At 53.8% G+C, this 15,024-nt stretch overlaps 1 protein-coding gene across 2 annotated transcripts in view; it reads right to left on the bottom strand.

Moving 5' to 3' along the window:
- Positions 1 to 275: 275 nt before the first annotated feature.
- The window catches only part of clasrp (CLK4-associating serine/arginine rich protein), a 72,813-nt gene continuing 58,064 nt past the window's right edge, over positions 276 to 15,024 (bottom strand). The window contains exons 19-21 of one of the 2 annotated variants that reach the window (XM_070867717.1): positions 12,130 to 12,212; positions 1,784 to 1,811; positions 276 to 420 (exon numbers count right to left, since the gene is read on the bottom strand). In XM_070867717.1, the coding sequence (XP_070723818.1) occupies positions 381 to 420; positions 1,784 to 1,811; positions 12,130 to 12,212 (151 nt within the window). In that variant the 3' untranslated portion in view covers positions 276 to 380. Of the gene's footprint in view, positions 424 to 1,783; positions 1,812 to 12,129; positions 12,213 to 15,024 lie in introns of both variants that reach the window. The other variant, XM_070867716.1, reaches the window with a different exon arrangement.

The raw sequence follows: 15,024 nt of genomic DNA on the forward strand, positions 1-15,024 counted from the left end.
ACAGTCACCTCAAAAGCAAGTCTCCCGAAACACACGGTCATGTGTTCGGCTGCACCGTGAGAAACTGTGACAATTACCGACACGCCCCGCCTCCGAGCCCAGGTTACACACAGGGCAGGAGTGCAACACAACCCGCGACTGATTGGCCGATGTACTTTGCCGACGCGGTGAATATATATATGTACATACATACACGCGTGCGCACACACATACACGCGCACACACACACACGCGCACACACACACGCGCACACACACGCGCGCGCACAGCGCGCACACACACGCATGGTTGCGGCACGGTGCGTGGAGCCGTTGCCGTGTCACCGGCCCGGTTCTGTCGATCGGACGGCCGCCGAGCCGAGGGCTGGAGGGACGAGCGTCTTAATGGCGATGGTGAGGGCTTCTCGAGCGTGAGCGAGACCTTCTGGGTGACAAGAGGGTTAAAACGGTCACCCACTTTTCTCGGTAAAGCATTCATTTCCCCCCCCCCCCACCCCCCGTCATCGGAGAAATTTACGGCACAGGAGGGGGCCATTCGGCCCATCGAGTCAGTGCTGACTGAAAAGAGAGCTATCCAGCCTAATCCCACTTTCCAGCTCTTGGTCCGTAGCGCTGTTCTCGCAGAGACATTGAATCTTTGTTGGGGAGAGGGGTCGGTGGGGAGGGAAGAGATGAGCGTGGAGATAATCGGACAAGGCTTTCAAACAGAATCACAGACACAATGGGGCCAAATAACCTCCTTGTGTGCTGTGTGAGACGAGGAGCATCGATCACCTCGTCCAAGTGACCACCTTCACGCAGAAGTCCAGACGGCGAGCGCTGCTCTGTGACTGTATGGGTGTGGAGTGGAGCTGGGGCCGGGAACGTCACAGCCCAAGTTCTCACACACACACAGTCCAGCAAGCAGTCGCTGGATAACGATTGTCTTATGAAGAGAGGATAGGGGTTGTCTTTGGAAGCAAGGTTGAGCAGATTGGGCCTGTACTCATTGGAGTTTAGAAGAATTGGAGGTGAACGGCCAAAGTGATCAAGGGGTACGGAGAGAAAGCAGGAATGGGGTACTGAGGTTGAATGATCAGCCATGATCTTATTGAATGGTGGTGCAGGCTCGAGGGGCTGAATGGCCTGCTTCTGCACCTAATTTCTATGTTTCTAACTTATTGAAAGGTATAAGATTCTGAGGGGGCTGGACAGGGTAGATGCAGAGAGGATGTTTCCCCTCGTGGGGGAATCTAGAACTAGGGGGCACAGTTTCAGAATAAGGGGTCGCCCATTTAAAACTGAGATGAGGAGGAATTTCTTCTCTCTGAGGGTTGTAAATCTTTGGAATTCTCTGCCCCAGAGAGCTGTGGAGGCTGGGTCAGTGAATATATTTAAGGTGGGGATAGACAGATTTTTGAGCGATAAGGGAGTCAAGGATTATGGGGAGCGGGCGGGGAAGTGGAGTTAAGGCCAAGATCAGATCAGCCACGATCTTATTGCATGGCGGAGCAGGCTCGAGGGGCCACACGGCCGACTCCTGCTCCTATTTCTTATGTATCTTATGACAATGAGCAGGAACACGAGATTTCCCTCCCCCAACAACCCCAAGGCTTGGCTGCAGAGGGCAATGGCACGTCACCCTGTCCGAGACCAACCTCGGCGCAGACTGAGGTTCAAAAGCGGAACAATCCTGGTCCGCCCAACGCATTAACCGCACGGAGCACTTAACCCCTCAAACAGGGGAAGCCAGCTCGACGAAAGACATGACAGTGAAAGACATCATGCAGAGTGGTGTCTCTTACCTTCGCGATGAGCTGCTGTAATCCCGACCTGCAGAGTAAAGGAGGGAGGAGGAAATCAGTGATGTTCGGAGAGTGAATCCCTGCATTGTGATTGGTGGGTACTCCGGCACGTACAACATTGATTCAGGCCGCTGCACCGTGTCCAGAACCCAGAGCACAGCGAGCCAGGGAACGGTATTCTTCGACAAAAGGCTATTCGGCCCAACAAGCCTGACTATCCCCCAGTGGGCAGCACAGTGGCTCAGTGGGCAGCACCCTCGCCTCCGAGTCAGAAGGTCGTGGGTTCGAGTCCCACTCCAGGGACTTGGGCACAAAAATCCAGGCTGACACTCCCAGGGCAGTGCTGAGGGAGCGCCGCACTGTCGGAGGGGCCGTCTTTCGGATGAGACGTTAAACCGAGGCCCCGTCTGCTCTCTCGGGTGGACGTAAAAGATCCCACAGCCACTATTTCGAAGAAGAGTAGGGGAGTTCTCCCCCGTGTCCTGGGGCCAATATTTATCCCTCAACCAACATCAATAAAACAGATGATCTGGATCATTATCACATTGCTGTTTGCAAATTGGCTGCCACGTTTCCCACATTACAACAGTGACTGCACTTCAAAAGTACTTCATTGGCTGTAAAGTGCTTAGGGACATCCGGCTGTCTATCTCCACCTTGAATATATTCAATGACCCAGCCTCCACAGCTCTCTGGGGCAGAGAATTCCAAAGATTCACGACCCTCAGAGAAGAAATTCCTCCTCATCTCAGTTTTAAATGGGCGGCCCCTTATTCTGAAACTATGCCCCCTAGTTCTAGATTCCCCCACGAGGGGAAACATCCTCCCAGCATCTAACCTGTCCAGCCCCCTCAGAATTTTATACATTTCAATAAGATCACCTCTCATTCAGAGCTGGCATGAGCTCAACAGACCGAATGACCTCCTCCTGTGCAGTAATCATAGTGGAGACTAGAACTAGAGGGCATAATCTTAGAATAAGGGGCCGCCCATTTAAAACTGAAATGAGGAGGAATTTCTTCTCTCAGAGGGTGGTAAATCTGTGGAACTTGCTGCCTCAGAGAGCTGTGAAAGCTGAGTCATTGAATAAATTTAAGACAGAAATAGACAGTTTCTTAACCGATAAGGGGTTATGGGGAGCGGGCGGGGAAGTGGAGCTGAGTCCATGATTGGATCAGCCATGATCGTATTAAATGGCGGAGCAGGCTCGAGGGGCTGTATGGCCGACTCCTGCTCCTATTTCTTATGTTATGATTCTAAAACTACAGGAGGGAGAGATCAGGAACTTTAAAAAAAAATGAATGAGGGCAGGGCAAATCCCATCAGAACCAGCGATGGGAGCAGAAACCACAGCGGCGTTTAGAAGGGAAGAGAATAAATGCTGTATACTGAAAAACGTGAAAGGGCAGGGGGTAGTGGGACTAAGTGGGTCAACGCTTCCGGAATGCTGGCAAAGGCTCAAAGGCCCGACTGACCACCTCCCCCTCCGACGCTGCAAATTCTACCATTCCCCGCGACCGAGTTGCTGAATTACCCGTCGCAATAAAGCACGGAGGCAGTGGGTGGGGAGGGGGCCCCTGTACCAAGACTGGCCCCGCGTCACTCCCAGCGCACACGCTGCAGATGCAGGCAATAGTCACAAATGCTAATGGGACGCGGGCCTTTATGTCTGGAGGACTGGAATACAAGGAGGGGAGACGTTATGCTGCAGCTGTACAAAGCCCTGGTTGGACCACACCTGGAGCATCGGGAGCAGTTCTGGGCTCCACACCTTCAGACACATATATTGGCCTGGGAGGGAGTGCAGCGTAGGTCTACCAGAACGATACCCAGACTCCAGGGATTGAATTACGAGGAGAGAATACACAAACTGGGTTGTATTCCCTGGAATTTAGAAGTTTAAAGGGTGATCTGATCGAAGTTTTCAGGATATTAAAGGAAACGGATAGGGTAGAGAGAGAGAAACTATGTCCGCTGGTTGGGGAGTCTGGGACTAGGGGCCACAGTATGAAAATTAGAGCCAGACCTTTCAGGAGTGAAAGTGGGAAACACTTCTACCTCAAAGGGTGGGAGAGGTTTGGAACGCTCTTCCGCAAACAGCTGTGGATGCTACATCAATTGTTAATGTTACATCCGAGATTGGATAGCTTTCTGTTAACCAAAGGTGGGTATATGGAGTTAAGTCGCAGATCAGCCATGATCTCATTGAATGGCAGAACAGGCTCGAAGGGCTGAATGGCCTCCTCCTGTTCCTGTGTAACAAGCTTGAGGGGCTGAATGGGCCTCCTCTTGTTCCTAATGTAACAGGTTCCAGGAGCTGAATGGACTCCTCCTGTTCCTGTGTAACAGGCTCGAGGGGCTGAATGGCCTCCTCCTGTAACTGTGGGACAGGCTCGAGGGGCTGAATGGCCTCCTCCCATTCTTGTGTAACAAGCTCAAGGGGCTGAATGGGCCTCCTCCTGTACCTGTGGGACAGGCTCGAGGGGCTGAATGGGCTTCCTCCTGCTCCTGTGTAACAGACTCAAAGGGCTGAATGGGCCTCCTCCTGCTCCTGTGTAACAGGCTTGAGGGGCTGAATGGCCCCCTTCTGTTCCGGTGTAACAAGCTCGAGGGGCTGAATGGGCCTCCTCCTGTTCCTGTGTAACAGGATCGAGGGGCTGAATGGGCCTCCTCCTGCTCCTGTGTAACAGACTCGAGGGGCTGAATGGGCCTCCTCCTGCTCCTGTGTAACAGACTCGAGGGGCTGAATGGGCCTCCTCCTGTTCCTGTGTAACAGGCTCGAGGGGCTGAACGGCCTCCTCCTGTCCCTGTGTAACAGGCTCGAGGGGCTGAACGGCCTCCTCCTGTTCCTGTGTAACAGACTCGAGGGGCTGAACGGCCTCCTCCTGTCCCTGTGTAACAGGCTCGAGGGGCTGAATGGCCTCCTCCTGTAACTGTGGGACAGGCTCGAGGGGCTGAATGGCCTCCTCCCATTCGTGTGTAACAAGCTCAAGGGGCTGAATGGGCCTCCTCCTGTACCTGTGGGTCAGGCTCGAGGGGCTGAATGGGCTTCCTCCTGCTCCTGTGTAACAGACTCAAGGGGCTGAATGGGCCTCCTCCTGCTCCTGTGTAACAGACTGGAGGGGCTGAATGGGCCCCCTCCTGCTCCTGTGTAACAGACTCGAGGGGCTGAATGGGCCTCCTCCTGTTCCTGTGTAACAAGCTCAAGGGGCTGAATGGGCCTCCTCCTGTACCTGTGTAACAGACTCGAGGGGCTGAACGGCCTCCTCCTCTTCCTGTGTAACAGGCTCGAGGGGCTGAATGGCCCCCTCCTGTTCCGGTGTAACAGGCTCGAGGGGCTGAATGGGCCTCCTCCTGTTCCTGTGTAACAGGCTTGAGGGGCTGAACGGCCTCCTCCTGTCCCTGTGTAACAGACTCGAGGGGCTGAACGGGCCTCCTGTTCCTGTGTAACAGGCTCGAGGGGCTGAACGGCCTCCTCCTGTCCCTGTGTAACAGGCTCGAGGGGCTGAACGGCCTCCTCCTGTCCCTGTGTAACAGGCTTGATGGGCTGAACGGCCTCCTCCTGTCCCTGTGTAACAGGCTCGAGGGGCTGAACGGCCTCCTCCTGTCCCTGTGTAACAGGCTTGATGGGCTGAACGGCCTCCTCCTGTCCCTGTGTAACAGGCTCGAGGGGCTGAACGGCCTCCTCCTGCTCCTGTGTAACAGGCTCGAGGGGCTGAATGGCCTCCTCCTGTCCCTGTGTAACAGGCTCGAGGGGCTGAACGGCCTCCTCCTGCTCCTGTGTAACAGGATCGAGGGGCTGAACGGCCTCCTCCTGTTCCTGTGTAACAGGCTCGAGGGGCTGAACGGCCTCCTCCTGTTCCTGTGTAACAGGCTCGAGGGGCTGAATGGCCTCCTCCTGTTCCTGTGTAACAGGCTCGAGGGGCTGAACGGCCTCCTCCTGTTCCTGTGTAACAGGCTCGAGGGGCTGAACGGCCTCCTCCTGTCCCTGTGATGCAGTTTTCACTGTGGCTACGCTGTCGCCTCGAGCTCATTGTACAAATGAGATTAGCGATATTCATGAGCTGGGGCAGGGAGTGATTCTCTGCTTCGGGCCGGGAGAATATGCAGAGGCGCTCACACACACACACACAGAAAGTGTGATCCCACACATCAAGGCCAAGGGCGGTCTGAGACAAGACAGACAGGCTTTGTGTAACAGCGCGCCTCTTTGTTACGTGTCGATGGTGGCCTGGGGCGGGGGGGTCGGGACGGGACGGTCTGTGCTGATGTTCGAGCCACAACTCCGAAGGGAATCCCAAACGACTGGGCTCTGTTTGGGAATATCGTGGCAGGCTCGACAGGCCTCTCCGCCGCTGATTAACGCAGGAAGAGGCTGCAGCACCACTACACCAGGGACGTACAACGTTCCCGTTAGGCTGGGCGGTACTCTGCGTCTCTCTCGCAGCCCGGCACGCAAACGGGGAAAGATGTGGACGCTCGGTATTCCGAAAGGTCCACACCCCCCCTGCCCCCGCGAGAAAAGAGTAAAGGGAGGATTGGCGGCCCACACGTCCGTTGGTTGACGGTGACGGTGAACAGGCCAGGTTCCAGTTTCACCGAAGTACGAGAGGCGACCTTGCTGTTGCAACAGACAGAATTCTTTCAGGGCTCGACAGGGTAGATGCAGGGAGGGTGTTTTCCCCCCCCGGGGCTGGGGAGTCTAGACCCAGGGGTCACACAGTCTCAGGACAAGGGGTCGGCCATTTATACCTACAGGGCTACGGACCAAGTGGAATCTTTACTGCTGTTGCAGGAATCGCTCTCTCGCACCGAGTCCGTCCACCTTTCCACAAAGCACGGCCTGCGATTCTATACGGTGCCGATATAAACACGCACCTATTTTAAAACACAAACACGCGTTTGGGATGGCATTTCGTGGTTGTGGCTCTGGTGAACTAAAGAGGCTGGTTGTCGCAGGGACCCCAGAGGCTAAAAGGGGGGGGGGGGGGGGGGGGGAATGTAATCCTGTCTGACCCGTCTGGGCACAGTCATGAATAAAGATAGTGGCTTGGATCGAGGCACTGTCTGCCAATCAGCAGGGGTGTGTCCATTTGCATACTTACACAGCCCACCAGAGCGAGAGAGAGAGAGAGAGAGAGAGTGTATCGGGAGGTTACCGCAAGTTTCAACCGAGAAGCAGAGGGGGGGGCGGAGAGAAAAAGATGTTCGCGGCGATGCACGGTTAACGCAGCCATGGCAACCGGCAGAAAAATAAACCGCACGGGAGGTTCAGCGGAGGTGCGGAGTCACCGGCTCTGGAGGCTCAAGCACTGCCAGTAACAAAGGGGGGCTGTTGCCTTACGCTCGACGGGCCACTTCCCTGTGGTCATGGGCACGCCGCCAGTCGGGGACAGTACCACTGCGACTCCGCGTGAGCAAGGCGGGTTAAAATAAGCCGCTGATGCCAAACGTTTGCCACGGGGCTGCGTGGGGTCTGCTGCGTTTCCGCCGTTACAACACTGACTGCACGTCCAAAGGCACTTTCTGTTGGCTGTAAAGGGGCCACTGGGATGGGCTTAGGCGCTACAGCAACCCAAGTCCCTTCCCTTCTTTCTTTCACCGAAGAACGAGAGACAATCTCGTTGGAACATGCAGCATTCTTACAGGGGCTTGACAGGGGTAGATGCAGGGAGGATGTTGTGTCCGTCCCCCCCGGGCTGGGGAGTCTAGATCCAGGGGTCACACAGTCTCAGGATAAGGGGCCGGCCATTTAGATCTAGAGGGCTACGGACCGAGAGCGGGAAAGTGGGATGAGGCTGGATGGCTCTTGGTCGGCCGGCGCGGACACGACGGGCCGAAATGGCCCCCCTTTCGCTGGAATCTTTGGAATTCTCTGCCCCAGAGGGCTGTGGAGGCTCAGTCGTTGAGTATATTCAAGGCCGAGATCGATTGAATTTTCGGATATTAAGGGAATCGGGATATGGGGATCGGGCGGGAAAGTGGAGTCGAGGTCGAAGGTCAGCCGCGATCTGTTCGAATGGCGGAGCGGGCTCGAGGGGCCGAATGGCCGACTCCTGCCCCTATTTCTTATGTTCTTTTGCCTCTTTGTAAAGCATGTCGTACAAAGGCATTCCGGACAGCTTGGTGCTAACATGAACCCCCCCTTCTGGAATAGTATTGTGCCCGGAAGGCCAGAATGGCCCCAGGTTCTATCGCTGCTCTGTAACAAGCTAGCACAGCTAGGAAGGCAGTAGGGGTGCGATTTGCACCCTGGGGAGGGTGGGTGGGAAGGGGGAAGGAATAATAAAACGCGCCCCCGCTCCTGTTCACTATCTGGTAAGCGTGCATTAGACGAGGTCAGGATTGGGCAGCGATGCCCCCACAGCTGAATATCCCCAGCGTTATTTCACAGGTGGATCGGGCCACTTGAGGGATGCACTGACACCGCTGGAACTGTACCCCCTGGTTAAGAGTCAGAGCCTTCAGGAGAGGAAAATAAGATTGCAATTAAAAAGTCGGGCCAATTAACAGGCTGCGGAGAGAATAACTTGGTTGAGTCAGCTTTAAGAGCGCTGGAGCGGTGCCAGGAGACGTGAAGAGCGTTATATAATGCCAGCTTTTTTCCTTTCTCCCTCAACCGCGCCAAACGTTGGTAATCTGCACCAGGCAGAAAACAGAACGGGCCGGTTCTTGCAGCCTCCTCCCACGTGGCTGTTGTTTTGCCTCGGAGGCACTGTCCCCTCCCGTGGCGAGCAGAGACTCGAGAGCGGGACAGCAGGAGGATTAGGCTGGGGCTGTCGAATGGTGGGGGGGGGCACTGGGGTAGCCTCCGCGGAGACTACCCCAATGCCCCTCCCCCCCCCCCCATCAACAACCCCAGCCCGGACACACACACACACACACACACACACACGTACAAAATTATACAGCGCCTTTAATGTAGTTAAACATCCCGAGGTGCTTTCACAGGAGCGTAATCAGACAAAACCTGACACCGAGCCACATAAGGAGATATTGGGACAGGCGACCAAAAGCTTGGCCACCGAGGTAGATTTTAAGAAGTGTCTTAAAGGAGGAAAGAGAGAGGTGGAGAGGTTTAGGGAGGGAGTTCCAGAGCTTGGGGCCCAGGCAGCTGAAGGCACGGCCACCGATGGTGGAGCGATTATAATCAGGGAGCTGAGCAAGAGGCCAGAATTCTCAGGACACTAACATGTGCCGGGTGTAGAAATGTTACTGCAGGAACGCGATGAATATGGGTTATGTTAGGACTGGACGTAGTAGCGAGGGCAGTAAGGGGATTGTCCCGTTCCCTGCTTCCTACATAAGAACAGAAGAATTAGGAACAGGAGTGGGCCATCTAGCCCCTCGAGCCTGCTCCGCCATTCAACAAGATCATGGCTGATCAGGCCGTGGACTCAGCTCCACTTACCCGCCCGCTCCCCATAACCCTTAATTCCCTTATTGGTTAAAAATCTATCTATCTATGACTTGAATACATTCAATGAGCTAGCCTCAACTGCTTCCTTGGGCAGAGAATTCCACAGATTCACAACCCTCTGGGAGAAGAAATTCCTTCTCAACTCGCTTTTAAATTGGCTCCCCCGTATTTTGAGGCTGTGCCCCCTAGTTCTAGTCTCCCCGACCAGTGGAAACAACCTCTCTGCCTCTATCTTGTCTATCCCTTTCATTATTTTAAATGTTTCTATAAGATCACCCCTCATCCTTCTGAACTCCGAGTAAAGACCCAGTCTACTCAATCTATCATCATAAGGTAACCCCCTCATCTCCGGAATCAGCCTAGTGAATCGTCTCTGTAACCCACTCCAAAGCTAGTATATCCTTCCTTAAGTAAGGTGAGCAAAACTGCACGCAGTACTCCAGGTGCGGCCTCACCAATACCCTGTACAGTTGCAGCAGGACCTCCCTGCTTTTGTACTCCATCCCTCTCACAATGAAGGCCAACATTCCATTCGCCTTCCTGATTACCTGCTGCACCTGCAAACCAACCTTTTGGGAAAAAGGAAAAAAAGGGCCTTGTAAATGTCTGGTGTGTCACCCAGGTTGGGTGGCACGATTTAATGTTTTATGTTTTTGCAGGTAGACTCTAAAAGAGTTTCATGCACAAGGACCCCCAGGTCCCTCTGCACCTCAGCACACCTGCGGCATGCCCAGCAACTCCAAGGCTTTCGCTGCGGCTCTCAGGCGAGGGATAGAACAGAGAGCAGCTGGGAGAAACGTCCCGACCTGGAGAGGCGTGGGGGCAGTCGGAACAGGGTCACAACTCCTCGGTCCAAAAGCCCACACTTCCGGCCCAACTCCATTGTCCCGAGCGGTTTGCATTTGCGGGAATGAGAGAATCGTACAGCGCAGACGGAGGGCCATTCGGCCCATCATGCTGGCTCTGTGAACGAGCGACCCAATCAATCCCACTCACCCCCGCCCCCACTCCACTTGCCCCACATTGCCCTGCAAACGTTTCCATTCCAAGTATATTTCCGATTCCCTTTGGGGGATGGCGGGAGCAGGCCAGCGGGCTTTGCACTGAAGCTGTTGCGATGGGGTTTGCCCTCAAGCCAGGCTCAGGATAAGGACGGGTCCCTCCACTGGGTCTGACTGAACGATGCTGCTGCAGGATTTAGGCACAATGGAGCTGCAGCACCACCTGGTGGCACAGTGCATTGCTGCAAAACATCAGATAGCGACAGAAAACGAAAACCTAAGGAAAGACTTGCATTTCTATAGCGCCTTGCACAACCTCAGGACGCCCCAAAGCGCTTTACAGCCAATGAAGCACCATTTGAAGGGTAGTCACTGCTACAATGTAGGAAACGTGGCAGCCAATCGGCGCACAGCAAACTCCCACAAACAGCAATGTGATAATAGAAACATAGAAAATAGGTGCAGGAGCAAGGCCATTCGAGCCTGCACCACCATTCAATATGATCATGGCTGATCATGCAACTTCAGTACCCCATTCCTGCCTTCTCTCCATACCCCTTGATCCCTTTAGCCGATGGGCCACATCTAACTCCCTTTTGAATATATCTAACGATCTATTGACCCAGATCATCTGTTTGAGTGATGGTTGAGGGATAAATATTGGCCAGGACAATATTGGCCAGGAGAACTCCCCTGCTCGTCTTCAAAATAATGGCCATGGGATCTTTTATATCCACCTGAGGGGGCAGGCAGGGCCTCGCTTTAACGTCTCATCCAAAAGACTGGTGCCAAGTTTTAATGCCCCAGCTAACAGTTCCTTCAGCCCCGTCAACCTGATCTGTCAGCACTTGCTCTCTTTATAAAGTTCGAAGCCAAACGGTGAACACTTTCCCTCGGCATTGTAGAATGTAACGGTGCAGACTGTAAACTAACGCCAAGGTCCCAGTGGCTGTAACCAGCAGCAACAGAATTGAACTGTTACGAAAGAAAATCTGAATGGATAATTTCCCAAGTTACAGAGAGTGTACAGCACAGAAATAAGGACATTGGGCCCAACAGGTCCGTGCCGGTGTTTATGCTCCACACCAGCCCCCTCCCACCCTATCCTACCCACTCAGATATAAGACGGCACCTCCGACAGTGCGGTGCTCCCTCAACACTGCACTGGGAGTGTCAGCCTGGATTAACTTGCTCATCTGGGAGTCCCTGGAGTGGGACTTGAACCCACAACCTTCTGACTCAGAGGCGAGCGTGATACCCACTGAGTCACAGCTGACACTTGTCCGATGGCTCAATTCTACAGCGCACAGAGCATTCATCCGCCCCCTCCTGGTTCCCCAGAGTAATGCGGGGGGGGGGGAAGAGCTGATAGTTGCTGAGAGGTTGTTTCCCCCCCGGGCTGGGGGAGTCTAGAACCAGGGGGTCACACAGTCTCAGGATAAGGGGTCGGCCATTCAGGACTGAGATGAGGAGGAATTTCTACACTCGGAGGGTGGTGAATCTTTGGAATTCTCTGCCCCAGAGGGCTGTGGAGGCTCAGTCGTTGAGTATATTCAAGGCTGAGACCGATCGATTTTGAGATATTAAGAGAGTCAAGGGATATGGGGATCGGGCGGGAAAGTGGAGTTGAGGTCGAAGATCAGCCGTGATCTTATTGAATGGCGGAGCGGGCTCGAGGGGCCGAATGGCCTGCTCCTATTTCTTACCACGATGCTGGTTGAGGGATAAATATTGGCCAGGACAATATTGGCCAAGAGAACTCCCCCTGCTCTTCTTCAACATAGTGGCCATGGGATCTTTTACATCCACCCGAGAGGGCAGACGGGGCCTCGGTTTAACGTCTCATCCGAAAGACTGGTGCCAGGTTTCAATCCCAGCACACGGGCTCCCGCCGCGGCGAGACGCCAGTCACAGCTAATACGCACCATGCCTCGGCGAGGAAGAGCGACTCCTTCTCGGGTACTCCTTCTCCCACTCGTCCCGCTCCTTGTCTCTGCGTTCCCTCTCCCTAGGCAACGGAAGGCAAAAGAGAAAGCAGCATTGGCATCACTCGTGGCCCCCGCAAAACGCCACCGGGCAGTCGCGCACTTCCACGCTCCCTCGATCCCACTCGGAGGGTGGTGAATCTTTGCAATTCTCTGCCCAGAGGGCTCAGTGTTTTGAGTACATTCAAGGCTGAGATCGATAGATTTTTGGATATTAAGGGAATCGAGGGATCGGGCGGGAAAGAAAGTGGAGCTGAGGTCGAGATCAGATCAGCCGTGATCTCATTGAATGGCGGAGCGGGTTCGAGGGGCCGAATGGCCGACTCCCGCACCTAATTCTTATTTTTTTTTCTTAAGCCATTATTCACGCGCGAGTCGTGATTTTATCCCAACATGCGTGGTGTGGTGGGGCTGCGTGTGGGTTCGAGTCGGGCGTCTGTTCCACGCCCTGCTCGCCGTTACCCTCGCTGGACTTCAACCGGGCATCAAACCGGACAGGATGTGACACAGGTCCGAGCCTGCCGGCCGGGTGAGGTTAAAATCGGGGCTGCGGTGCTGGCTTGGTGGTCCGAGAGCAGCCGAGCTCTATGCCCGTTCCCTCGGACGATCCCACACCTGCGTTTCCCCAGCAGCAATCGCCAGCAACAGGAACCCCGGCTGACTGTTGCCCCTCCCTCAGCCGGGATACCCAGAGGCAGTTTCAGCACCTCAGATTGAGGCCCTGGCAGAGGTCAGCTGATGCAGAGCATGCCGGGGGGGTGGGTCACATGTATTGATGTACCACTCACTGAGCCACTGGAGAAGCTGAACAGTGTTGTTAATGACTAAACCTGTGCACAGGAGCGACACACTGCTGAGCAGCACGGCATCGATTGTATATGTGGTGGGCGCACACACACGCGCGCAGGAAGACGCAGACATACGCGGAGGTGGAGACAGACAGACACACAGAGAGACACACACAGAGAGACACAGACACAGAGAGAGAGACACAGACACAGAGAGAGAGAGACACAGACAGAGAGAGAGGGAGACACAGACACAGAGAGAGAGACAGACACAGAGAGAGACAGACACAGAGAGAGACAGACACAGAGAGAGACAGACAGAGACAGAGAGAGACAGACACAGAGAGAGACAGACACAGAGAGAGAGACACAGACACAGAGAGACACAGACACAGAGAGACACAGAGACAGAGAGAGAGACACAGAGAGACACACAGACACAGAGAGAGAGAGACACAGACACAGAGAGAGACACACACAGACACAGAGAGAGAGACACACAGACAGAGAGAGAGACACAGAGAGAGAGAGAGAGACACAGAGAGAGAGAGAGAGAGACACAGAGAGAGAGAGAGAGAGACACACAGACACAGAGAGAGAGACACACAGACACAGAGAGAGAGACACACAGACACAGAGAGAGAGACACACAGACACAGAGAGAGAGACACACAGACACAGAGAGAGAGACACACAGACACAGAGAGAGAGACACACAGACACAGAGAGAGAGACACACAGACACAGAGAGAGAGACACACAGACACAGAGAGAGAGACACACAGACACAGAGAGACACACAGACACAGAGAGAGAGACACACAGACACAGAGAGAGAGACACAGAGAGAGAGACACACAGACACAGAGAGAGAGACACACAGACACAGAGAGACACACAGACACAGAGAGACACACAGACACAGAGAGAGAGACACACAGACACAGAGAGAGAGACACACAGACACAGAGAGAGAGACACACAGACACAGAGAGAGAGACACAGACACAGAGAGAGAGAGACACAGACACAGAGAGAGAGAGACACAGACACAGAGAGAGAGACAGACACACAGAGAGAGACACACAGAGACACAGAGACACAGAGAGAGAGAGAGAGACACAGACACACAGAGAGAGACACAGCTTTTAACAAGGGAAATTATTTTTTTAAGCGGTGGTTGATGAAACAGGAGCCAAAGGTAGATTCTGAAGGTAGCATGAAAAAGATATTGCAGTGTAAATACCGGTGTGATTGCACGAGAGAGTACAGAGGAGATTTACGAGGATGTTACCAGGACTGGACAATTTTAGCTATGAGGAAAGATTGGATAGGCTGGACTTGTTTTCTTTGGAACAGAGGAGGCTGAGGGGGAGACCTTATTGAGGTGTATAAAATTATGAGGGGCCTGGATAGAGTGGATAGGAAGGACCTGTTTCCGTTAGCAGAGGGGTCAACAACCAGGGGGCATAGATTTAAAGTAATTGGTAGGAGGTTTAAAGGAGAACTTTTTTCACCCAGAGGGTGGTGTGGGTCTGGAACTCATTGCCTGAAACCCTCACCACATTTATAAAGTACCTGGATGTGCACTTGAAGTGTCGTAACCTACAGGGCTACGGACCGAGGGCTGGAAAGCGGGATTAGGCTGGGTAGCTCTTTGTTGGCTGGTGCAGACACGATGGGTCAAAATGGACTCCTTCCGTGCTGTAAATTTCTACGATTCTATGGACGTTCCATTCATTACGTGGTGTGCTGAGCTCAGGAAACACCTTGTGGGGAAAGTCAGGAGTTTTAACAGAATAAGCAGCTAAATCCCAAACTCCTTTACTGCCGATACTGCCCTCTGCTGGAGAATTGGCAGATGTGCAAACTACGCCCAGGTCCGCCAGCACATCAGTTTTAGTTAAGGATTCCTTTCCGTCAAACCTTCTATTCTATGCTGAACTTTGCAGAGCGAAAAACAGCCGGACAAACAGTGGTTTGTGCTGAGCCCAGGAAGGTCGGGGGTTAATCAATCTGGGAAGGGCAGGAGTTAGAGGGGTACAAC

The sequence above is a fragment of the Pristiophorus japonicus genome, chromosome 26, assembly GCF_044704955.1.
Source record: "Pristiophorus japonicus isolate sPriJap1 chromosome 26, sPriJap1.hap1, whole genome shotgun sequence".
In the NCBI taxonomy this organism is placed as follows: Eukaryota; Metazoa; Chordata; class Chondrichthyes; family Pristiophoridae; genus Pristiophorus; species Pristiophorus japonicus.